At 38.3% G+C, this 25,927-nt stretch overlaps 1 protein-coding gene across 4 annotated transcripts in view; it reads right to left on the bottom strand.

Annotated features, from left to right (window-relative positions):
* Nucleotides 1-25,927, bottom strand: part of TAB3 (TGF-beta activated kinase 1 (MAP3K7) binding protein 3) — a 44,136-nt gene that overhangs the window by 10,149 nt on the left and 8,060 nt on the right. The window contains exons 2-5 of one of the 4 annotated variants that reach the window (XM_071430358.1): nt 8,059-8,247; nt 3,960-5,091; nt 3,642-3,815; nt 434-594 (exon numbers count right to left, since the gene is read on the bottom strand). In XM_071430358.1, coding sequence (XP_071286459.1) covers nt 434-594; nt 3,642-3,815; nt 3,960-5,091; nt 8,059-8,160 — 1,569 coding nt within the window. In that variant the 5' untranslated portion in view covers nt 8,161-8,247. Of the gene's footprint in view, nt 1-422; nt 595-3,641; nt 5,092-8,058; nt 8,248-25,927 lie in introns of all 4 variants that reach the window. The other 3 variants (XR_011679689.1, XM_071430357.1, XM_071430359.1) reach the window with 3 other exon arrangements.

The raw sequence follows: 25,927 nt of genomic DNA, 5'->3' as shown, positions 1-25,927 counted from the left end.
TATTTGGCACATCCTGCACATACCAAAAGAGAAATACTGTCTATGAGAAGCAACTACTCAAACAATAAAATAGCTTTTTAAAAACAAAAGGTAAACCTTCCAGCATGAACACCAAGCTCTACATGGCCAAGGCTTATTGAACAGACTTGGACATACTTTTATTGGTTGTTAAGGAACCAAGTATATGCAGTTCTGTGGTCCACAAAAGTGCATACATACAACCTTCTGAAGTTTTGTTGGGAACACCAAGAAAACTGCACACATATCCATTTCATCAACTACAAGAATTAGCTCATGACAAGTCAAGTACTTAAAGTGTCCCCAAAGACTGAAGATTTTATACTCAGAGAGTATTTTTGAACAGTACCTGGGTTTAATCAAAACACAAAAAATAAATGTGTATGTTGAATTAAAATACTAACAACTTGCTTACTGTGGGAATTGCAGTTGTACAGCTGACTCTCCGAAGCCGCCTCTGCATCAGATCGTGCTCCATGCCATTGACTTCAGTCTTCAGACGTTCAAGCTCTTCCTTCTCAAGCTTCAGCTCCTTTGCTAATCTCTCCATCCTTGCTCGTTGATGTAACAGCAAGGCTAATGTTTTACACAGAAGAAATAGTTACTAGCACATAAAAACCTGAACACTGAATTCTTAACGTATGCATAAGATTCATGAGTGACCCTTCTGGAAAAAAAAAGGTGATTGTAGACATGCAGCCAAATATCAGTGTGAAGATGCTTTCATGCCAAATGAACTACAATTTAGAACAAAGTTCTTCCAGAATAAAAACACATTTTATACAGTAACTTGAAGTTGTTATTACCATTTTGGTCAAAGCTTCTTTTTTTGCATTTGGTCTTTCTTGTCTCAAAAATACAAAGGCACCTGTACAAGGAGACAGCTTCTCAGGATGAAACAGCAACCTAGTTATACTAATACTCTACTGACAAAAAAATATATACCAGAGGTAAGATCAGGAGGTAACACACACTTCATACCTGCAGCTCAACAGCAGCTGACACACCAGCCCTTAGACATTAGCCAAATGTCAGTCCCAAATTTGTTTTTTTCATTACTATTATAAACTGTGGTATAACTTCTAAGTCGTTTTAGCTTTTCAGGAAATATTGTAATCCTCAATACTGTAAGTTCCTAAGGGTTCAGAGGCAAAACTATGGATCTTCAACAAAATAAACTACAGAATCCAGAAAATAAATAGTTGAGTCAGCTCAGGTGCTTCAGATCTTAATTTTATAACAGATCGATATCTCCAACCTCTCTCTGCTGTTGAGTCACTCCCTCATTTTCATCATGGTACTGAAATTTATGACTCTCAGTCACAAACTGCTGTTGGGCTCCCAGAGATTCAAAGAAAAGAATTTTGACTAGCTAGAAGATAATATTCAGCTTCATAAAGAAGAGTATTTCTCAGTATTTCATCATGGTGCAAAGCTGGCCAAGTCAGTGTGATGCTTAATCCTTTCTGATCAGGCTGGTTTTACCTGATTGAAGTCTGCTAGGACAGAGAAAAAAAGACATTTGATATGTGTATATTCAGACAAACATGTTGCTCATATAACAATGCTCAAAGGAAGGAAGCTGTAGAACCTGCAAAATGATACTTCATGAAAAGTCACAGCCAGAACTTGCCCTTTTCTTCATCCCATCCAACAAAGGCAAAGGAAAAGCACATACTATTCAAGAGTATTAGCATATGAGCTAAAAAGAATTAGAAAAATAAGTAACAACATGGCAACTTACTGCAAAAGAAGAACACCCCAACCTGTTAGAAGCAGGTATCAGCATTCCACACAAAAATGTAGCACTCTAATTTGGATTTTGTATGGATTCACCAATTCATGGCCAATGAATAAACACCAAAGAGCCTAGCCAAGAATAACACCAGGTGTTTTTACACTACAGGCACCAAAATTATTGAATAGAACTGTTCTCTACTTTTTCAAGTAGCATAAGTCATGCAAGCAGAATTAAGAAAAAAAGTACAGATATCAGACTGAATGATTTTCCACTATTGTTACCATACCCTGTCTCTGTGTGATCCCTTCAACTAAAGATGGTGTGACTACATTTCAGAGCTTCACATTGTACACTAGTACAACTCATCAAATATGACTCATATTATAAAGAAGCAAAGTACAGAAAGTAGAATGAATTTCTGGTTACACTTTTTACAATGGCTCACATTCCAGCAAAAATTAAAGAAAATTGTTCCCTAAATTAAGCTGTTAAATATACTCTTTTCTAGGACTCCTTTGTGGTAGTAAAGAATAAAATGTTTATTCTTCTACAATTTATTTCTATCAAGTCTTCAGAGTGCAGCAATTAAAAAAAACTCTGGTAGGTATTGCCACAAATGCAAACACCCCCAAAAGCATATGCTAGTTAGTTTTATTTGGTTTGCTTTTCAGAGACACAAATCTAGTGGAAGGCACAAAGGCAAAACCAGGTCTTACATTTCAGAACATGTTTTTCACAGCTAGATGAAGCTACTTGCATTTTTCTCACATAAATGACAACCTCTACTGAAGCTGTAATAGCAACACTACCAAACAAAGCACAAGGCCTCAGTTACAGACCTACTGACATTCATTTTTACTGAAGAATTGGGTCTACAGAATTTCTAATTGGGTCTACGAGGTACAAAACAGCTTTGTTGATGAGTTAGAAGAGCTCAAAAGGCAGTAGGTGAAATAAGAAATCAAGAACTACAGAGCAGCACTATAAGCTCTCACTTCAGCTCTCTGAAGTAAAACAAAGTCTAGAAGGAACAACAGAGGAATAGACTCTTCTTTCCAAATACAAATCCAGAAAATACCTGTTGCAGGTTATCATTCTGTCATTATCCAAATCACTGGTTTGAATGCTTGCAGATTGATTCACTTGCTCAATTTTAAATGTTTCAAATCTACACAGCAGATTACTCCAAGAAAAGTAGTTTTCAGCTCAGGGTTAACTTTACATTTTTTTTTCTTTACTGACTTACCAAATTCTTCATTTATATATTAAAACTATGTTTTATCCCTGTGCAACAGAACACACATCCTAAAATTTGTCTCCCAATCTCCTCTTCCTCTTTGAAAACTCTAAGTGGAAGAAGTGAACTTTTGATTTAAGTTCTACAAAATAATTATTTTATTACCTTTAAAAAAATACTTGTATTAACAAAGGTTTTTTAGCTGCATTCTTATCTCTCTCTCTTCTCTTTAACTTAATATTCTTCAAACTAAACCAAATGCAGAAGCCAGGTGTTCTAAAATACTTGAATATGGAACAAATACAAAACAATATAAAAATCCATATGTAAATTTATGACCCAGTTCTTCAATGCAGAATTGACAAAACTGATACACAGTACATGAACAAACTACTTATCATTGTTAACTGCAGTGTTTTAAGAAAGTCCCCTAACATGAGAAGAACAGCAACGTTAGGACCCTTAGAAATTGTTTCTGTATTAGAGTGAAATTTGGCAGTACTTAAAAAGAAATCAGAAAAAACTGTATGATTTTTGACACAGTTTCTATTTTTTCTGTACAGGTTCAAAAATTTTCACTAAGCAGCAAAATTAAACTGAAAATGGATTTTACAACAACCACAATTTGCAGGGTGAAATATTTACCTTGAGTGTAAGCATAGTCGTCTGACCCAGAACTAGAACTTCTCTGATACTTATGGCTTCCTTTTTCTCCTCCACATCCTGGGATTACAGAAATAGGCTGAATAGGTTCTGGTGCTGCAGAACGCTCTTCTTGGTCCACTAAATTTAAAAGATTCTCAGTCGGTGCTCGACCTACTGTGATTTTAAAAATGGTTGGGTTTGGCTGAGATACCATTACCCGAGGAGACTGTGTTGGTGCACCTGCAGGTCCAGCTGGTTGAGTGTAGGTAATATATACTGGATTAACACTAAATGGAGGTTTGGGTTGTCCTGACATACCTCTGGATGGAGAGCTTGAAGGAGGAGTAGTGGCTGCATACAGCGGGTGCTGGTTTCGTTGAGATGGTTGATTACTTATAGGTGAAGGGCTTCTGTTCATTGCAGTCCCGGGTCTTTGCGGTGGCTCAACTGTAATTTCTATTTTATTCATGGAACCTTTGGATAAACTAGGTCCAGCAAAAGGAGGAAGGTACGATACAGAGTGACCACCTTGCTTTTGAAAAGTCTGGGATGCTTGCTGATATGGATGGGGTGGGACAGTGGAAGGACTAGGAGGCATGAAAACATGTGAGCTCTGGTGACTCAACTGAGGAGGCTGAACTTGGTGTTGAGGAGAGCCGAAGGGAGAGGGACACTGGGATGCGGGTGGAGATCGAAAAGCCGACTGAGGGATCTGGGGTTGTTTTGGAGAATACTGAGAAGGTTGGTAGTTCTGTTGATGTGGATATACAGGTAGAGGACGAGGAGTATAATGTGGAACTGGGCCCTGTGGCGATGAATGCCACTGTGTATTCTGAGGAGTCTGTCGTCCTGAAGAACTTTGAGATGTTTGTCTAATATAAATAGAGCCAGGAGTCCCATAAAGATTGCTTGGAATCTGTGGAAGAATTTGTAGAGCTCTGGGTACGCTCTGTCCAGAGGGGAGGTTTTGTGATACTGTAACAGTAATGGGATTTGTACTGTACCGAGGTATGTGCATATACGTGGGAGGGCCTTGCATAGCAGACGTGTTCATTCCTGGTTGTATGGAAGATGGCTGTGGAGGTGGCTGTGGAGGAGGAGTAGCTGCATTTCTATTCTGGTCATTCACAAAAAATGGATTGTAACTAGGAGAAGCTGCCACGACGGCGGGAGCAGAATGTGGTTCCTGGACTAAGCAAATGAGCTGTTTACCTGCCGTGCGCTGCGGGTCAATGTGTCCATCGCTTGAGCTGTGTACCAGTGTACGACCACCATTAAGTTGAGCTCCATCCCCCGCGTGATAGCTGGTATGAGGATGAATACCCAGATTAATGTGCAAAAGGCTATTTCTATTCATTCTGGTGTCATCAGGGCTGTGGTACTCCATATACAAATACTTGCTGCTCTCCTGTGCGAGGGCTCGACAACAGGCATCGAGGTTATTGTTATTCTAGGAGCAAGAACAGACACCTATTACTGTCACAGACACCTATTACTGTCACAGAGCACAGAAAGAGCCAGCACTCCGTGTTCAGCATTCAGCTGAGGCCACAACCAGGCCCAGCCTGGACACAGCTAGGGGTAACGTTTCATACACAGGTATTGTGAAATAAAGATGATACTTACTACATGGTATGAGATTAAAACATAGCTCACATTGCATCTGGCAAAATGCTCTGGTAACACTAGTTACACTATGACATATCAAAAAAACCACAAGTCCAGTTTTAGGAAAGCAATGGTTACAACTCTCTGCATGTTCTTCAAGGAACAAGTCTGTACAATTAACTACTTGTTAACTACAAGTAACAACACAAATCAAAATAAACTAGATCAAAATTGCAAACTCAGAAAATACAAAACAAAAATGCAGATAACATTTCAATGTTTATCTGAGTGTTTACTGCTTTCACTTTCAGTTTACTGTTTACCTGACTATTTCTCTTCACCCAGAAGCTTAAAACCCCAACATTTTAAACCTGCTTTTATTGGTAGAACAGTATTTAATACCTTAACAACGAAGTCAAAGTATTGCTTGAAGAAGTCTTGGGGATTCCATAAAGAACATTACAATTCCAACCAAATTTAAACTGCCTTCAAGAACTTCAAGCTTAACGCTAAAAAAGGTTTATTCATACATCAGTGAGAAACCAAATAACCCTTTAAAATGTTTGATTTTTTCTGTGGTGCTGGCAGTTGAAACTATACAGACAATAAATTATGAATCAAATGAGAAATATATGGGGAATTCCGTTTCCCGTCTTGCCCTCTCCACTAATTTTAGCTTAATGTAGTCTGTAAAAAGAACAACATAAATGATAGCTTTTCCAAATGAGTAAAATCACTAGAAAGTGTTCCAGATGGTGGATTTATTTTTCTCCCCACTTTATCATGTAACAGCCTTCATCAGCTGTGGTTCAGATTTTAATTTCAATAGTAGCTAAAGAAAAGAAATTTCACTTTAAGTTCAAATAAATTTGGCCCTTAGCACCCTAACTTTGTAAAACATGACCCAAGACTGGTACCTTTTGTGACAGAGAGCACCTCCTTCCACAGCAAGTGTGTACATATTTATACGTGCACATACACCCCTGCCTTCCTAAGTGGGCTAAAATTACCATTCTAAGGAATGGACATTAATAATGACTGCACTTCTATTTTAATCACTATCACTATATAAATTTGTATGCATATATTACATATATACACATATTGCCTTGCAATACAATTTTCAATAGCCACTGGCTGAGAAGTCATATTACATTTCTTTTCTCATGGACTGTACCTAGTCAGTCTTAATACCAGAGTGAAGATGATTTTCCCAAAATTTTATATGATTTCACTATCAGATGAGCTTGCATATTCTGTATCTTCTCATATGAAGAGTTACTACTAAACATGACAGAAGAGTGCAGCACTTAAATAGGAACAGCTCTCACTCTACAGACACTTCTCTCTGACAACCTCCCTTCATGCTGAGCTCTTCTTCTGGACATCATTGATCACTGGGAATGTCCAGACATAGCACTAAAAATTTAAGACCAGAATATGAGGAAACAAGACCTTGTAGTAACAATCAGCACCACAATGCCAAGGCAGCAGTCTCAAAAAAGTGAACCACTACCATCAGCCACCTGCCATCTAAACAGAACTTCATGAACAGAGCTTTCAGTTTCCGTAGGTCACTTGGTCAGGGTGCAGGTAAAGAGAACACACACAGGACAGGCTCTGATCTGATTTTATCAGGGTATGGAATGTATTTCTCATTTCAAAGGACCCTCAATTTTTGACAGGTCTAAAACTCCAAACTGATTTAAATCTAGAGCATTTATTGCAAATGGCTATTAGAAATCAGCTACACATCTTTAAAATAGAAAGTGGGTTTGGAAGCAAAATCTATACTTTAAAACATAACAAGTATTTGCTGTGCAAAGTTAACTAGCTATCCAGAATGCCATATAATAGACAGAACACCATATGCTTCTGCAGTGTTATGGATTCTTTAATTTGATCAGTTTAAAAATGTCTATGACAAACACAGTTTATCAAAAGGCTTGTGTACTTAACAGTACAGAAGATATGACTGCCATGATAAGTAAAGCTTTAAACTGAAGGACTTCCCCTGCTTTACATTTGTCTGAAAGCAATTAATTTTTATTTGTATGGTTTAGAAGACAAAATGCAAAAAATACAATCCCTATTCTAAGTAAACCTATTCATCTGCCAGGGACAGGCAGGAGGCAAGTACAGCCTTCCAACCTCAGCCACGGCCACACAAGGCCAAACCAGATCTTGCATGTTTCTATTCCATTCCTGATTCCTCCCATTAACTGAAGGTATTCCCAGATGACCACTACTTATTACATGTGGTGACTTCTTATCACTTCCAATTTCTGATTTGAGATGAGGGTGGAAGGATGAAATGGAAAGGAAAAGGAGTGCAGAGAGGTGAACCACCACCTGACCTAGAAAGATAGAAGTACAACTAAACCTCTGGAGAGCCATGAGAAAAAGATACCATGAAGGGGGAAAACAGTCAGATTGCTAAGTCCAGCTCCTTATCTTGGAAGGATGAGTGTTTACTAAAACTTATTCCAGTATATGTATATTATTTATGTAGCCATCATCAATTAACATCCTATTAGCCTCTTTCTTTATTATCCATATGCATACAGTCACAGGTCATACAGACAAGGAAAAAACATCAGTGCAAAATAACCTCCATAAACCTAAGTGAAGAATGACAGAATTTTTGTACCTAAAAGACAAGACAGAAACGCAAGTAGTGGAGTCTTCCAACCTTTCAAAATAAAACCAGGAGAATGAAAATCTATGCTCCACATGTACTACTAAAAAGGGTTTTCATACTGAACTCATAGTTTGTGCCCAAATAAACCACACAGAGTGCTCACCATACCTGGAGCATGCACTGAGACACCACGCCCTCAGGTATCTCAGGGAAGCGCTGCCGGAGGTCGTGGAGTACCTGCACGTCGAGCTGCTGGCTGCCCTGCGCCATGCCAGATGGATGATGTTCCAGATCACCAGAGAACGGAAGTCAACAGGCCTTCCAGTGATTGTGGTCTTCTGAGGCTTCTGGCATTTTCTGTAAGAAAGAAAACACCATCTTTTAAGCCATCACAACTCTTTGTCCTTCCCAAACTGCTTGTGTAGAAAAACTACGGTAATGCTTTTGAACTACCAAGAGAGATAACGGCTTAAACACAAGGGGGTGGGAATAATCATAAATAATAAATGAATAATCTCAAATAGTAATAGTAAAACACTTAACATGCCACAGGTATGTCTATATGGCATTGCACTGGAATGTGCTAGTTCAGGTCTTTACTCAGTCCCACTGTAGCACCATGTGTGACTTTAATTACTGTGACCTGCATAAAATAGAACTGTTATATATTTACTCCCAATTAAATTCTGAACAGTCTGCAAAAAAGAATGAAGTTATTACCAATTACAGATATCTTATTTACAATATAGAAATAAAACAAAGTAGCTACTCTATTAACAGGGCTCAAACTCTTTTGTCTTTACATCACTACAAATCCAAGAAGTTGGAAGCAATTTTTGGGAAACTGAATAAGAATTACACAGAATTTAAAGAGCCCTTTGCAGGTTTAGAGAAGCATCTACGTAAGATTTTTGTGAAGTACCTGTTACATTCATACTAACCAAAATTCTTGTATTCAATAACAAAAATATTCTACCTGAACTTCAATACCCAAGGACTACTGGAAGGCAAACACAGTCCGAGTCAACAAATGCTTTTTGCGCTTGTGACTCATGATCACAGCAGTAACCAAAAGGCAGATGATGTCTAAGGAAAGATTCACAAAAACTTTGCATGAGGTGCTGCTTGACACAGCCCCTGTTACACATCTATCACTGCTAAGCTTCAAAAACCTTTCCAACACTCCTGCTCAGTGGAATTCCTAACTGTAGAGAATGCACTGCTGTGTTCAAAAAGAAAATGAAAATCAGATATCAGCAGAGCTGGTGTTTAATAATACCTTATCTACCCAAAGTCCCAAGTTTAAATCATGCTTATCTTGACCTCAGTGCAGCTGGGGGTGGCACATGGCACAGGTACTCAGTCAGCTTTTCATTTGTTATTTCAACTTCCAGCAGCCTCCAGCAGCACAACAGACCAGCAAATGCACACACACCTCTAGGCATTAAAATTCCAACAGTTTCCTCTGAAAGTTTCTTTATTTTCATAGGCAAGAAAACAGAGTATGTATCTTCAAAGAAAAGTAGTGTCAGGTTTAGGGTAAAAAACATCTTTGGTTAAAGTTTTAGAGGTAAAAAAAGCAGGAGTCAAGTCCAGTCCATGATGCGTGGCTCTGCATGTGAACAGCTCTCAGCTGCCATCAGCATTCACTGAACACCACCTGTGCTCACAGAAAGGGTCCCTCTCTGTCCCATCTCATTATTCCAGCACCCACTATCACATCTGCCATGTCATACACTTTTTCAAGATAAATGAGACAAGTCTAAAGAACAGTGAGATATGTGAATTATCTTCCAGTGACTTAGGAAAATATCCCAATAAACTTGCACGTACATCACAACTCATTTCTGTTCACTGCAGGAATGCTTTTTTTAAAAGGAAATGCAGTTTCCAGCAGAAAATTCCTATCTACACTCACAATAGGGGATATTTTATAAACCTAATTTTTTTTGTAAATGACGAACAAACATTATACTCTGAAAGGCAGAACATCACAAGAATACTCAAAGAAAACTTGACAGCAATCAAGCTCTATGTGTTTCTAGACAACTCTCCTTATCCCAGGAGGCAAAAGCTGAAATGCAGTAATGAAGGAGTACCCTAACAGAATAAATTGCAGTTAAAACCTCTGTGGAATAATAAATGATGGCATCTGAAACAGAAGTTAATAATTTAAAAAAATTCATTTGCATAGGCAAGAGCCTTTGCATAATTTCTCTCTTAAAATAAAAGTTTAAACGTAACATGGGTGACTGTAAATGTAACGTGAACTGAAGACCCACCATCAACAAATTCAATGTTTTTCTACTACAGTTTTAAAATAACAGAAGTTAACTTTTTGTTTTCTAACATTTCCCAAATATGTGTGGTGAGTAGAGGTAGAACACAAAGTAACTGGCAGTTACTGGCCAACTACGCATTTTATCAAACTTCTAAACACAATGGGTAACAAAGTTCCAATTTTATTTTGAGGAGTTGAAGCTTCCAGCCTTTACACTTTACACAGATAGCCTTAAAAAGCCTACAAGAGACTCAAAATAACTATTGGGGAGCATGAACAAACACACAGTAATTCTGAAGTCCTTGGATTACATTGCTAAGCTACTGTGAAGACTTGTTGGTTTTTCTTTTCCCTAGCCAATACCACAAAATTTACAATTGTCATTATGTATAAACCCAGCCTTTTGTCCTACTTATTGTCCAGCATTTTGTTCAGCTTATTCTACTTGACCTGACTACAACTGGCTGCACATTTTCCACTCTAAGCAGGCACGAACTGGCTGGAATACAATACCCACTTCCCATGTTGCTCCACAGCACACGGCAGGCAGAGAACCAAGTTATTCAGAGAGCCAAGGGCTTACAGCAAAGGCTACACAGCTGAGATGCTTAGACAAGAACTCCTGCTGAGCCACAACACGCTAGGAAAGCAATCCTTCAAAGACTTTCTTCCACAGCATTCACAGGCTAAGGGACACACTGAGGTGCCTTACATGACCAGCCTTGTAGTTACTGAAAGTTCAATGCATCAAAAACTAACATAAAGTCAAAATGAAAACAAGATGTTTCATCTGCAGCTTTCAGGAAAGAGGTGAGAGTACGCAAACTCTAGATGGAAAGTATCTCGTGAAGATGGAATAAATTAACAGTGCTAAATACACGGCAGTTCTAATGGCAAAACCACAGCATATTGTCACAGAATTGGTCCTGCTGTGTTAACAAGCAGAGCTGACCTCAGGAGCCACTGAATGAATCTCAGGGATTAAGCAAACCATGACTCAAGTCCTAAAGAAATAGAATAATTTGCCTTTTCACACCTTTTACATGCCCATATGATATATACATTTAATATTTTCCTTAAGCCATTTGTGTATATGATGAGTTAAGAAAACAACCAACAGTTCCATCAGTCAACTGATGCCTCTTTTCTGAAAGAAAAAATAAAAAAGCAATACTACTATAGTCTTGATCCTCCCCAAGATCTGTTCAAATATGTAGAGAAGGAAATCTATTCTGCTACTGTCATTCTGAAGCACTAAATCAATTAAAATAAAGACACCTAAATCACCAGGAATGAGATCCAATTGAAACTAAATTATGTCAATAAATACTAATTATGTCAATCAATACTATCTGAAAATGTATAACTTACATACTGATGTGCACTTATACAATTACTATGTATGGAACAATCAAGTAATTCCTGAGTGAACTTCCAGAAAACAGGCTACCTGGAAGACAGTTTCTTAGGCCTTAATAATTTACATTTAATTGTTAAGTGTTTTATAACAATAGTTGGGCATTGAAATGTAAGAAGAAAAAAAATCAAGAGGCAGAACACAACAATAAAAAATCAGCTTACAGAATCATAAATATACTGGGGTCAGAAGCTACCCACAAAGAATATCAAAGTCCAGCTCCTTGCCCTGCACAGGACAGCCCCAAGAATCATACTGTGCCTGAGAGCCCTGTCCAGACACTTCTTGAACTCTGCCAGGCTTGGTGCTGTGACCACTTCCCTGTCCCAGTGCCCAGCCACCCTCTGGGTGAGGAACCTTTTCCTGATACCCAACCTAAACCTCCCTGAGTCAACTTCAGGCCACTCCCTCGGGTCCTGTCACTGTCACACAGAGCAGAGATCAGTGCCTGCCCCTCCTGCTCCTCTCACAAGGAAGCTGGAACTGCAGCGAGGTCTCCCCTCAGTCTCCTCCAGGCTAAGCAAGCCCAGAGCCCTCAGCTGCTCCTCCAGACCCTTCCTTCACCACCTTCACAGCCTCCCTGATAGTTACAACTCACATAAAACTGAACAGCTTTCTCCACCTTTCTTCTCACCCTCAGTCAACTCAACTGTACTAATCTGACCTGTTAAAGCAGTTTAAAAACCAAACCAAACACTTTTTACTAGTTTAACAAGGTTTCTCTGCACAATGCATAGCCACTGAACACCACACCACTGTGTAAATGAAAATGAAAAGGTAAAAAGGGGAAGAGGACACAGGACCAAGAACACCACACCACCTCCCTCCTTTCAGCACATGTCACCCATCTGATCTGTTGAAGCCGTGGACAAGAGGACACCTTCACCTGAAGCAGATTTGTAACAAAAGCAAAAGCTGTTCTTTATGTATAAACAGCAGTAAATCAGAATGGGGATTTTACCAAGTGCTGTCAATACTGGGTTAGCACAGACCATGCTGTGGCACTGCAAGAAAGCTGCCTGTCAGCTGAGCCCCAGTGCTACCACCAGATACCAGGTCAGAACTGAAACCACACTTCAAACTCCCCATCACTTGCTCACCATCCAAGCAATACTAACACTATGCTCTACAAAAACTCTTTGTGAGCACTGTGTCAGACCAACTGATTACAGGCAGCAGCTCTTTATCACTAGTGAGTGATATGATTCCAGCCCCTACATCTCTGCTGACACACTGGTTAAATGTTTCCAAAGGCCAGGATACTGTCCATGCACTGCTTGCCAACAGTAACACATGAGAAGACGAGGCTAATTAGCTCAGACAACATATTTAGAAAGCACTTTATTTGAGTATTAGTATCTCTGGGGCTTTAGCTACTACTGTTGTTTTAACAAATAAGTATGATTTCAGCCATTACTGCATCATCACATTCCAATTCCACTTCTGTATTTCTGTACTCAAGCAGATGTTAAGGTGTATAATTATTGTGGTGCTTCCTACAGTGACTGCAAGCAGAAAAGCTGTTAAAGAGCAACATTTTTGTAAATCAGCTTCTATAGAACCATGTCACTTAAGGTTAAAGTTAAAAATTCAAACTGAGTTGCCTCACACAAAGGATTAACTATGTAAAAACGTGATTTTTAACATCCCATCCCACACATAGCTATTATTTAATAGGCATCAATTATAGCCTTGTAAACATGCTCAGCATCTGACCTGGCTGCGGATGCAATCATGTAATCCCACCTCTAATCCCTGAGCAGCCTCTAGAACCATTGTTACCTTAAATTCAAAGGTGCCTGCCTGCAGTAGAAAATTACATTAGCTGCAATTGTTAAAAATCATCACAACCTATTAATTCCAATACTGAAAAATAAGACAACAGATTTGTACACTAAGTTTGCATTTATTTAACCATTCAAATAAGCAAAAACAATTAACTCATCCCACAAATATCACAACACTTACATCAATCCAGCTAAAACGCTGGATTGCTCTTGCAGCAAAGGCAGGCAAATGACTTTATGGTAATGTGACACCGTCACAAAAACGTGCTAGCTAGAAGACCTTAAAATCTCAGAAATACAAGAAACTAAAGTGTTTTAACAGTGCCAAGAGCAATTTTTCCTCACAACCATCTTCATTCACACACTCACTGTATAAACATGATATAAGAGAAACCCTAAAGATTATTTTTCCCTGCAACTGTCCAGCTAAAATAATTTTTAGGATTATATATAGCTAGGCACAACTTTTCCACCTCAGAAATTAGAATGCCTATTTGTTAAGAGAAGTTTTCTTTATTTACAAGGTTATACATCCCACATCTTTGGGACTGTATTGCTTCACACAGTAGGAAGGACACAACAGAACTTAAAGACATTTTGTCAGTTCACACAGACTTATAAAGTTCAACAAAGCAAAATACAAGCAGTCAACGTTTAAAGCTGAGCTCAGCATGCTGCTGACACTGTTCTGAATGACTGGCTGTGTCAGTAAAACCACAGCTTCATGGTTTGGCAAGCTGTCTTCTGATGAACAGTCATTCACTTGTGGAAAAGACCATAAAACCCCTGGATGGTAGGAAGGCAATGTGAAGCACAAAAAAGAGGTATACAGCAGAATGAAACTAAAAATAAAGGGGACAAGCTATCACTGTTGACCAATTGATCTCTTTTGGTAAAGTTATACAAGCTCTCCTGACAATTCCATATCCCTGCCCATTTATCCATACAACAGTTACCCAGATGTGTCATGTGATGGCCTAGAACAGCTGAGTACTGAAATGGAAGTCAGCATGATTAGAATATTATCATCTCAGACAAAAAAGGAGTGTAGAGCAACAGAATCATTCCTTCACTTGTTAGGAGTTTTTTTTTCTCAGTAGTTTAAACTTAAATGTTCAGTTTCATCCATGTTTGAAACTCTTTCCACAGACTCTATAAATGAGTAATATTGTGATACACTGTTGTGTGTCTGTATCACACAAAAACAATCTATACCTCTGAGGTAACAGAAACCTGGACAGAAACCCATTTCTGGATGAACAGTGACACTGCCTAGAAACATGACTGAAGCGTAAAAAGGTTTAATCTGTAACCTGTGCACAAGCATGTTAATTACACAGGCTGACACAAAAATTCAAAAAATCATTATCAATCACTGCTCCCTCTTAAGTATGTGCTTTGTGTTGTTTTGTGTGCCTTGGCATTTGCTTTGCTTTCCCTTCTTTAATTACACTCTGCCATCCTTATGGGCCATCAACATTGAAATGAACTAGTGTTCAGTACATGGGCAGTATCCTGGCCTTTGGAAACATTTAACCAGTGCATCAGCAGAGATGTAGGGGGTGGAAACAGAAAACAGTTACTGTTTTCCCCCTTCCAGCTACATCACAGAGTCATTAAGGTTGGAAAAGATTTTCAAGATCACCAAGTGTAACCTCTGACTGAATACCACCATGCCCACTAAACCATATCACTGAATGCCATGTCTACCCATTTTCTGAACACTTCCAGGGATGGTGACTCCACCCTTCCCTGGGCAGCCTGTTCCCATGTTTAACCACTCTTTCAGAGAAGAAATTTTTCTTGATATCCAACCTGAACCTCCCCTGGCACAACTTGAGGCCAGTTTCCTTTGTTCTACCTCTACTTATCTGGGAGAAGAGACAGACCCCCACCTGGTTACAACCTCCTTACAACAGGCAGTTGAAACAAGCAATAAGGTCACCCCTGAGGCCTCCATCTCTCTTTGGCCAGGCTAAACCTGGCTCCCACAGCTGCTCCTGAGGAGAATTGCGTTCCAGACCCTTCATCATCTCCATTGCCCTTCTCTGGACATGCTCCAGCACCTCAAAGTCCTTGCAATGAGGGATCCAAAGCTTGAATTTTCCAACTAAACATTTATACAGAGACATAATTTATTTAATTGCATTGGAAGCAAAAGGGGTGAAACTCATCCCAATCCCATATACAAGTCAAACCTCCACAAAGTAGAGTTTACTTTTAATAACTACATTACACTGGGAAATAGTAAAAACTGAATTATAACGAGAAGACTACTTAACTGGAACAATTATACTCCTTTTGGCAAGTAGCTAAGAGGTTCTTGGCCAGTAATTCCTCTGCTAAGTAAGTCACAGCACAGTCTGGTTGTGATGAGACCCTGAAAGGTCATCCCAGTTCCAAAGCCCAGCTGAGGGGGCACTGGATCAGGCTGCTCAAACCCCTGTCCAGCATGACCCAGAACACTGCTAACAACAGAGCATCACCTGCTTGGGCAGACTGTTCCAGGGTCTCATCACCCTCATCAGAAATGTCTTCCTTATGTCCAATCTCAACCTACTGTATTCCCATTTAAAACCATTGCCCCTCATCCTGTCATGAAGACCTTGGCAAAAACTCTCCCCTAATCTTTCCTCTAAGCCTCTCATACACTGAGAAGCTGCATCACAGTAGTGAATTCTTTGAAGGAACTGATGGTTCTCTCACTCCAGTGAGCAAGTAGAAGCAGCTCTCACTACAGAGCAAAGTTACAGAAGAGAAAGTTTCCAAGGCAGGGGGACAGCTCAGGAATGATGCTCCCATGCTACAAACACCAGCTTCCAGAAGGGCTCTGCAGAACATGAGGCACAACTACAAGTTGCAAATGCAAGTGAGTCTGTACAGCTCAGAGATAACCCTGAAGTAGCACAAGTATCACAACTTAGTACCCAAAGCTGTGAGAACCATGAACTGCCTTTCTTACAAGGACATATGCCCTATGATTTCTGACTGAACACCTGTGAAATGAGGCTGTGGCAGGGAAAAATCCTGCAGGGAAGAGTACACTGTCAGATTTCCTAATTCATCAACTTCTGTGTTGGCCCTGATAAAAGCAGTTTTATGATGATGCAAAAAGTTTTTGGTAGTGATATCCTGTTCTGGGAATCAAAACAAGCCAGAAAGGATACATGAAAATGTGAAACTATTGATTGTATACTATAAAGCATTAGAGAAAATCTACTGTAAATCCATGGATCACAAACTTCAGCCTTTTCTTCATTTTTAAGTACAGTCTGCTATTCATATTTCCAAGTTTAGCAACTACTAGAAGCTGAGGTTTATACAGGAGAGAACCAAGCTAACAAAGTGCAAAAGTACTGGAATATCGTTTCATACACAATCTCTTTGAGAAAGTGAGCCTCCTTCTCAGAAGTTTGAGATTAATACTTCTCAAAGAAGCAATGTCTCCAACTATTGTTATGGACACTGAGTTATCTGCAGAACACCAGTCTGAATCTTGACAAGCACAACAGGAATTCAATATTGTTCCAGGCTGAGATGCTTACTAGCTCCTACACAAGGTGATTCTCAGCATTAACTCCTACTCCTGCATGACAAATTCATAGCTAAGTACTGAATTCACCTGTAAAACATTCGGAACAGGCTTTGTTCCTAAGGTATATTTACAAGTCAAAATACAAGTCTCTCCACAAGACACTTCTACAAAATTAATCACTGCAAGTACTTTTGCAGGACTTCAGATCAGTAAGAATTCACTAAAGCCAGAAACTGCAAAAAGTCTCAAGAGAGAAATCATTTTAAGAAAACCCAAACAACAAACCCACCAAATCTGGATTACTCACACTGAGCTTGTAAAATTTTGGTGTTACCTACACACATAAATCAGCTGTTACACGTTTCAATGGCTAGTCACAAAGTCAGCCTAAATGTGCCCCTCACTTTTCTTTACTTTTTCACTTTGACTTGGGCTTCTCCCTATTAAAAATAACTGCTCTAAATAAACCAATTGTTATCAATAAATCTGAAAGAGGCTTCATTTGCAGAGTAAAAGCAACACAATGATTGTCTAAGCCTGCAGATACTTCTATAAAAGGCACACCAATGCACTTCACACATTCTGGGCTAAACTATTTGAATTTTTAACCAGTTTTTTTTACTTGGGTGGCTCAGAAAACAATTTTATGAAAAAAGCTTGGCCATCCTCTCAGGGTGAGCTGAAGCTGTGCAATAACTACAAAATCTGAATTCACTTAGTCAATCATGCTGCGATCCAGTAATAGGACGAGTTATAATAACATAAAATTTGAAAAATAAAACCTAATTGCTTATGCTACCACAGAAAATTTCATCTATTTTAATTAAAACTTGAAGTATTAGAATTAAGCAACTACCAAGGCAGAAAGAAGAGGCCATAAGTTCTAAATCAACTGTTTGAATATCAGGTTTCCTGCTTCTGAAATACCCATAAGACTTTTGTGATGGTTTGCCATAGTAGTGTTGCAAACAACAGTTTAAAATAAACAGAGCAGTCAAGTTTCTCTGTTAAGTCTCTGATTAATTCTTCTATGACAAATCTTGAAAATACTCTAAATTCAATACACTGAATCAAAGCTTTCTACAACACACCTTGTCTTAAACATTTACATTTTTCTGCATCATTGAGAAAATGATCACAAAGTATATTTACACCATAAAGTAGAAGTATTCCTTTTCCTGCAGAAACAGGAGAGACTGTAACTACCACTAATTTCAAGTCAAGTGACCTGGGTAAGTTTATTAAGAGCCCATATAAGTGACAACTCTGCAAAAAGCAACATCAATTGCAGACTGCCTGCACACTTTATTCCCTACATTTCTACACCCAGCATGGCCAGTTCAGAAAGGAGAAAATGGTACTGGGAAGCAAAACACTCAGCACTGTCTGGCCTGATGACCACCAGCCTCTCCTCACCTTCGCCATTGAAACTAGAAGAAAACCCCTAGATTGGAAAGAAGCAGAATGAGGGGATGACAGAACCACCTGCCAGGATCCCCAGCAAACACAAACTGATGGAGGACATGAAACTGAGGAGGGAAGCAGACATGCACATATAAACAGGAACAAAAAGGGAGAAAGCTGACAGAGAAAAAAAGCAATGGACAGGAGTCAATACAGAACAGCAGGACAGAAAAACCATACTCACTACAGCAGAGAACATCAACTTCCATTTCTAAAGTTTAGAATTAAAGTTTGGTGGCCTGACTGTGTAAATTTCTTTGACATGAATAATTGCTATAAAATACAATGAACAAGTTACACAGCATGCCTGTCTTTTCTATCATTCCAGAACTTGTTAACATAAGGAAATCTAACATGGACCTTGCTGATTCTGTGGTATCTTCTGACAAGTCTTTGCATGAACACCTGCTCATGGGAGTGTTGCAAGACAGTCACATAATAAAGAGGTTACACACCACGTTCTATTAATGTTACTTATGTTTACTGCAATATAACACATTGACACATTGAGGTTATCCATGATCACACCTGTACATGTAGAGGTGCTCGACCATGTGCCACAGTCAGAAACTGCTGTGCCCAATATCCTTGGGCTGTAAAATAAAAAATAATCAGCCAACAACATAATTACGTACAGACATGTACGTGAATGAGCTCTGTATTTATATACAGAGATGTCATTTACACCCTAGATTATGCTTTTTACGTATCTCTTTTTCTTCTTCTTTTTTTTCTTTCTTTTGCTTTTGGGGCAGAGAGGGAAGAATACCTTAAAATTACATTGCTGCTTCTACAACAGACAGCTTCTGCAACATCAGACCACAATCATCTTCTATTAACATTATTTTATCTCATCTTAGCCCCAGATGGACTTTCTGGGGGGATGTGCCTTAGATACTACACAATGCAGACATTTTGAAATGCTTTCTTTCTACACTAACTTCAGCATTACCTATTAAAAAATACTAATGGGATACAAAAAATGAAAAAAGAGAACTCTGGTGAAAGGAAAGCTGTTTCCCCTCTTTCCATAAGCTTTCCATATGTTACATCTGTTGCAACAGGAAGCATTGGTATGTAAGGTAGTGTTTAATCAACACTCAGATAAAGCTGTAGCTGTCCTGTCTATGGAATTGCTTGAACAGCAAATCTCTATAAGGAAGCCCTGATATTTCAGATTCACTTGTTTTATCAGCTTGGCCAGAAATGGAATAAGCCAAAAGAGATAATGGAAAGACTATAATATGAATACAGTTGTTCATCCTAAAATGCAGTCCTGCCAAAATTCTTGTACAGCTTCAGACCTTGAAGTGTATCCAGTATCTTTACTTAATGAAAGCTTTAGAGTATCCTCTTCCTACAGAGAGTTCCAAACCAGGTGGGTGTAACACCTGAGAAACTACAGATAACAGCTGAAAAATTGCAGCCACCTACATTAAACCTTTTCATGACCAAAATTAATTTCTGGTAGAGTCACAGAATGGGTTGGGTCAGAAGAGATTTTAAAGATTACCTAGATCCAAACCCAGTGCCATGGGCAGTGACACCTTTTCACTATATGTATACATGTGTGTGTACGTTTGTATATATGTTTGTTAATATATTTTTATTATTTATTTTTCTTGTATTCATTGCTTCTGCCAAATTAAAAATCTAATAGCTACTTGGTAAATTCTTCTGTTCCCAACTCAGTATCCAAAGACTGTACATTTGAAAAAACAATCAATACTTATGGCTAGAATATTCTATTCTAATAATGCAGCAGTCTTCATACTGTCAAATAACTTTCATGCTCTTCTGTGCACTCTGGGTACAATATTGAACAGACTTTTTTTTCCAACATTTATTCTAATTTCCTTTATTTTTCTAAAATTAAATTGGAAGATGAATGAATTATAATCACTCATAGGTCAGCTATAGTTACACAGAAGCACAAACTCCTCCTAAAACCCACACATTAGCTCTCTCTCAAAGGCTTTAACTCATGACCTTGGTAGGTTAACCAAAGCTGTGTTTGCAGTCTGGACCTTAGTTACTCAACTCAATGACACTGCCTGCAAAGGCAGGTTGGCAGTATTCAGGTCATCTGTCATAACATTTGTTTATTTTTCTTGGTCTACACCAGGCCAGAAAATTTCAAATCCAAGTGATGAGATTGACACAATTCCTGGCTGGAGCACGTGTAACTTTTTACATACAGCTGAGCATTTTGTGATGATGGAGGTGGATGCTCTTTCACACAGCCTGTGACTGCAACCTACATCAAGAACATGTTGAACAATCCTTTGGCTTTATAGAATCAGCCTTGTAGGATACAAAGTAGAGGCAAAGAGGTCTTTTTGACTACTAGGCAGTCTTTCCACAGCTGACACTGCACAGCTGGCTGATGGTGAAGTTACAAATAAATGTCACAGATAGAGATACTGAAAAAAAAGGTATAAATCTGAATATGAGACAAAATGAATGAGGCCCATGTTCTGGAACCTTCAGGAATAAGTAGTACTTGACTCTTCAAAGCATTTCACCCAAAAGTCCCTATTCACCATTTCAAGGGTATCATTTCAAGGTATTTTTACAATACCTTATTTTTATTCTACATGACAAATATCCTTCCTAATATAAGTTACACATGCAAGTTAAACACTTTAAGCAATCAGCATCTCTCTAAAGCCAAATCATTTCCACTCTGATCTGCCTTACTGTACTCCATTAAGGTTGGTAGGATAAACTGCAGTGATTTCATTTCCCTTTTAGGAAGCTATCCTCATAATCCTGCTTTAGAAGAAGAAGAAAAAACCACTAGGGCTCAAAGGCAGCTTCAACCTAAAATAGTTACTAACTCATTCTTTTGAAGAGGTTTGGATTATTTCACTCAAAACCAAAAAGATGCTGTCCAGCAGCTCAGGGTAGGTGCAGCCTCCAAAATCCATGCCATTCTTTGTTTTAATAGACCTTGCTCTTCTCTCAGGACTTATGGAGTTTTGAGGGTACCTCAGTAAAGCAATAGCTAAAGAAGTGTTGAAACATTCTCTACACTACCCTGAGCTTGCTCTGGTATTTGTGCTGTGCTCAGGGCTCTTCACCTCCATCAGAACAGAATATTGGAACTGACACCCACTCAACAACTTGAGCAGATGCACTACAAGAACACAAAAACCTTTCTTTCACCTGATATGTCACAGTCGTCTCCTTTGCTTGGATACTGCAGCAAAGGAAGAGATGTGGCATTAACCAATCTCCCAGCTTCTTTACTGGAAAGAAGTGGGAGTGTCCATATGGTTTGTAGAAAGCAACAATGTGGAACACGCCCAGCTCTTCAATTACTAACTAAGAATTTCAACCTTTTCAAACCAGTTTTTTTGTTTTTAACTCCAGGGGAATCATGTACAGAAAACACAGAGGGGAAAATAAGAAAAAACTCAAGGTCATATCTTCCCACAAATACAATGCAGTCTTACATCCAACAGGAGGTTAGACAGTAGAAAAACCTAAAGTTTAAAATAACTTGCTGTCCCCCCTGGCCAGCCAAGCACAACTGCCACCAGAGCATTCCCCTGAGGCAGTAAGTGACACGAAATGCCAGCCCTGGACAAAGGAGCACAAAGTGAGAAATTTGTACATTTCTGAATAAAAAACCCCCTAACCAGCTTATATTAAAATAACATTGTAATCTGATGCCTTGATTCCAAAATCCCAGCACAAGTCACACCCTCTGCTTCACCAAACAGCCCAATGACTCCTTCAGAATTCTCACAACATTACTGCAAACAAACTCAGCTCTAAGCATTTACACAGCCCAGACTCAAGTGTAAGCTTTGGGTTCTCTCTGCTTTGAGAGGAGACAGAAGAAGTAAGGAGATGAAAACCTTTGACATTTTTAGTGCTGTTTAAGCACAAGCCTTATTTGATTTTGTTCTGAGTCATTCCTCCCCCACAGGATGGAAAGCAAAGCTACATGTTCAGTATGTGAATGGCCAGATGAGCTGAGCAATACCACAACAGACCTGTTAAGTCTCTCTATAAATCATATGCAGATTTTCTGTTCCTTCTAACTGCTGGAGAAATATGCAAATTAAGTAATTAGGTACCTCAGAGAAGCATGTTCTTTGATTCAGCATCAGCTTTAAAAAAGCAAAGGTAATTCATGCTTTAAAAAATCCCAGACAATACAATAATAATTGGTGCTTACTTTCACAACTATTGCATACCACCAGTTTTCCATTATAGTGAACCAAACTCAGTACTATTTAAAGTCCGGGGGCTTTATTGGCTGAAAAATGATGAAATCTTTTTTTAAAAAACAATATTTACCTGAGAACCACAATCAAAAGAACCTCCAGTTACCAGATTTACATTATAATACTATCTCATCCAACCTTACAGATTCCCTGTTTTAGCCACCTTCCAAGAAAGGCTCCAGACAGGGAATACACAAGACTTTGGATACTCAACACCCACTAATTCTCCATTACTGTCTGCACCGTTTAGCCTATGGAGTTACTCTTAATTCAAGTATCTTATTATTTTGTCTAATTTTCAAATGGATTAAAAGTAAATTTCACAGAAATTTAAACATTTGCAGAAGACAATGCACATTCAGCTCTGTACATACTTCCTCAGATACACAATAATCTCTATTACTTGGATTATTTGTCAGATTTCCACACCCAACCATTCAGTTTGATAAGAGCAACTTTCTATGTATTTGAGACATTCATGAACTGCACACAGTCCACAGACAAAACAGCACATGAGAAAATGCCTTTATAATAACACATTTCCGAGTACCTGTAAGAGTAAAGACATTCCTTCTGTAGTTATACATCTTCAATTCAACTGAATCCAGTCCAGAATAAATACAAACACATAAAAAACCCCAAAGAGGTGCATGATTAACCACTACAGGTTCAAACACAGTAGTACTGACTTTCTACTCACTATTCATTTTTTAGAAATTTTCAGTGACATCATGAAAACATCATATTAGAATGATAAAATTCTATTTAAAATTCTCAATCTGCATTATTTATTACAAAAAAGAACTTCTAAAATTCAAATTATTATTTTCAAATAAGAACCAAATATTTGAAGGAAATCTCATTACTAGAAATCAAAAGTACGTGTTCCTAATTTACAAAATTTTTCATACAACTGCTTTTACCTAAATAAAACAGAACTGCCAAATGTATTTTACATTTTAAAAGCAGTTTTTAAATTAACAGCATAAGACAAATGTATCTCTAATGAAAACTATGTAACAAACATATCCTAGACTGGCCTGGAAGTCAATACAGAGATAACTTAGCAGAGAATTTTGTAATATTAGAACTACTAAGATGCTATTGAATGTTACTTCCAGGAAAAAAAAAGAGAGAGAGAAAAAACATCAAAAGTGCAAAATAATTAACAGAAGGAAAAAAACCACACCAAACATAACAAACATACCATCCTCAAATACCAAGCTTCTTACAAACTTTAACTGGGAATATGGGGGCTGCAATCTCATTCCCTTCTATGCAGAGACACAGAAATATGCAGTTACAAGGGAAAAGCAATACTGAACATCCAAATTCATAATTTTTAGATTTTTTTTGTCCAGCATACAGAGTCACAACTCAGAACACCAAGGAAACAGCAACCCGAGCAAAAGAGAGGAGGTTTTGATACTGCTGTTGAACTCTGAAAAAACATTAAAAAGTTTAAACAGGTGAGTATTAGGCACAGAAAGCCTTTAACTTCAGGAAATAAGCTGGGGTGGTGGTGGGGGGAGGAATCTTTGTCTAGGCAAGTATTTATCACAATAAAATGCACTCCAATAGCACACACTGGGTGCTTCCTCAAGAGGAATTGTCACAAAGGAAGTCTCATCTGGCTGTTTCATAATAATTTTAAACCAGTAAAAACACAATAAATCTGAAGAAAGAATTTGCTTCTCCTTTCCTTTCAATGCTTGCTCCTCCCAACACACCACCACAAATTTAGAGACCAAATGGTGACATGGACATCACTACAGCTAAACTCTGATTTACAAACACTAAATACTCACCCAAACTGACTCCCCCCAAAACCTCCCAATATCTTGTGTCATAGACAGACACAGAACTCTGAGACAGAAGCAGCAGCCAGGGTCAGAAGTGTTAGACCAAAGTGTCAGGATGAGATCTGACCACAAAGACCTCAGAGCAGACTCTTCCTCTGGGCAAGGCACAAAAACTTATTGGAAATTAGACTTTCTCATTAAGAGAGCAGCCCAAGTCACAGTCTGAGGCTGAACTCTTTGATTCCATTTAGCAGTTTTCCTGTTACAGGAACCTCATAGGTGCAAGGAACTATGCAACCAACAGTTCTGGTTGGTCACACTTTACGCAGTGATTTAGACACTGAAAACATGTAAGATTTGTAAAAGTCTTATCTTCCATGTTAAATGAAAGAAAAAACAGCATCTCCTTGAAATCCAGATGATCTATATTCAAGCAAGCCAGAAACCTAACCTAAGTAGCTTGGAGTACTGTTGATTGTTCTCAGCTTCCTGAAAACCTGCCTTCCTGAATCTTCATTTTCTTTTTTATTTGGAAGAACTGGGAAAAGTTCTTAGCCTTGACCACAGGAAAAACAAAGCCATCAAACCAGATTAGTTATGAATGTCAGGGATTAGCAAATACGAAGCACAGAACAGAGAAAATAATCCAAAAACCAGAGCAAACTATACAAAATACAAATATTGTGATTGAAAAATGTTAGAACTTTGAGATACATAGAACTGATATGAGTTTGATCCAGTATCATATAAAAATTAAAGCACACATCTAAAGACAAGTTTGCAATCCTCACAGATCCCTCCTGAAAAGTTATTCTGCAGAAAGACTTACAATCACAGTAATATATTCAGAAGTTACTCATCTTTGAGTATTTAATAAAATTAACACAAATTTGATGTACTTGAATATATGTGCAATAAAAACCTATTACAATTCAACCTTGAGGTTTGCACCTTAGCAAACTCATTTCATCTTTAAGCAGTCTTTTTTCATAGCTAGTAACATTAACCATTAAAGGAACCCAAATTAAATACTGCTTACTACAAATGCAATACAGCTATTAAAACTGCTTTTTAAGAAAGCATTATTCAAATAATCACCAAAATACTTTCTGAATATAAAAAAAAAGTCCATTTTTTTGGTAGAGTATTTGTCTACTGGATAGTCTTCTAGTGGCATTCTGCCACACTGTACAGGCTATCAGGAAACCAAACAACTAAGATGCTTATAGTACAGAATACAGGATCATTAGTAGAACTGAACAAATAACCCCAAGCATTAAGTTTTTTTCCTTGCTTGACTTTTCTTATAGTTTAATGAAAATTAAGATTATTTATGATTATGTAACATGCTTACATAATTCACAAATTCTACTATAAACAGAAATAACTGGCCCTACAAGTCTAAGTACACCATACACTTGCTGGGAAAACAAAACAAACACCACCCTCAACCCCCATAAAAGCAACTACAGTGAAAAAAAACCAAAACAAAACCAAACTCAGAAAGGAGACA

The sequence above is a fragment of the Agelaius tricolor genome, unplaced genomic scaffold (assembly GCF_023055355.1).
Source record: "Agelaius tricolor isolate 1412-34295 unplaced genomic scaffold, bAgeTri1.0.p SCAF_7, whole genome shotgun sequence".
In the NCBI taxonomy this organism is placed as follows: Eukaryota; Metazoa; Chordata; class Aves; order Passeriformes; family Icteridae; genus Agelaius; species Agelaius tricolor.
This window is presented reverse-complemented; position numbering and strand designations above follow the sequence as displayed.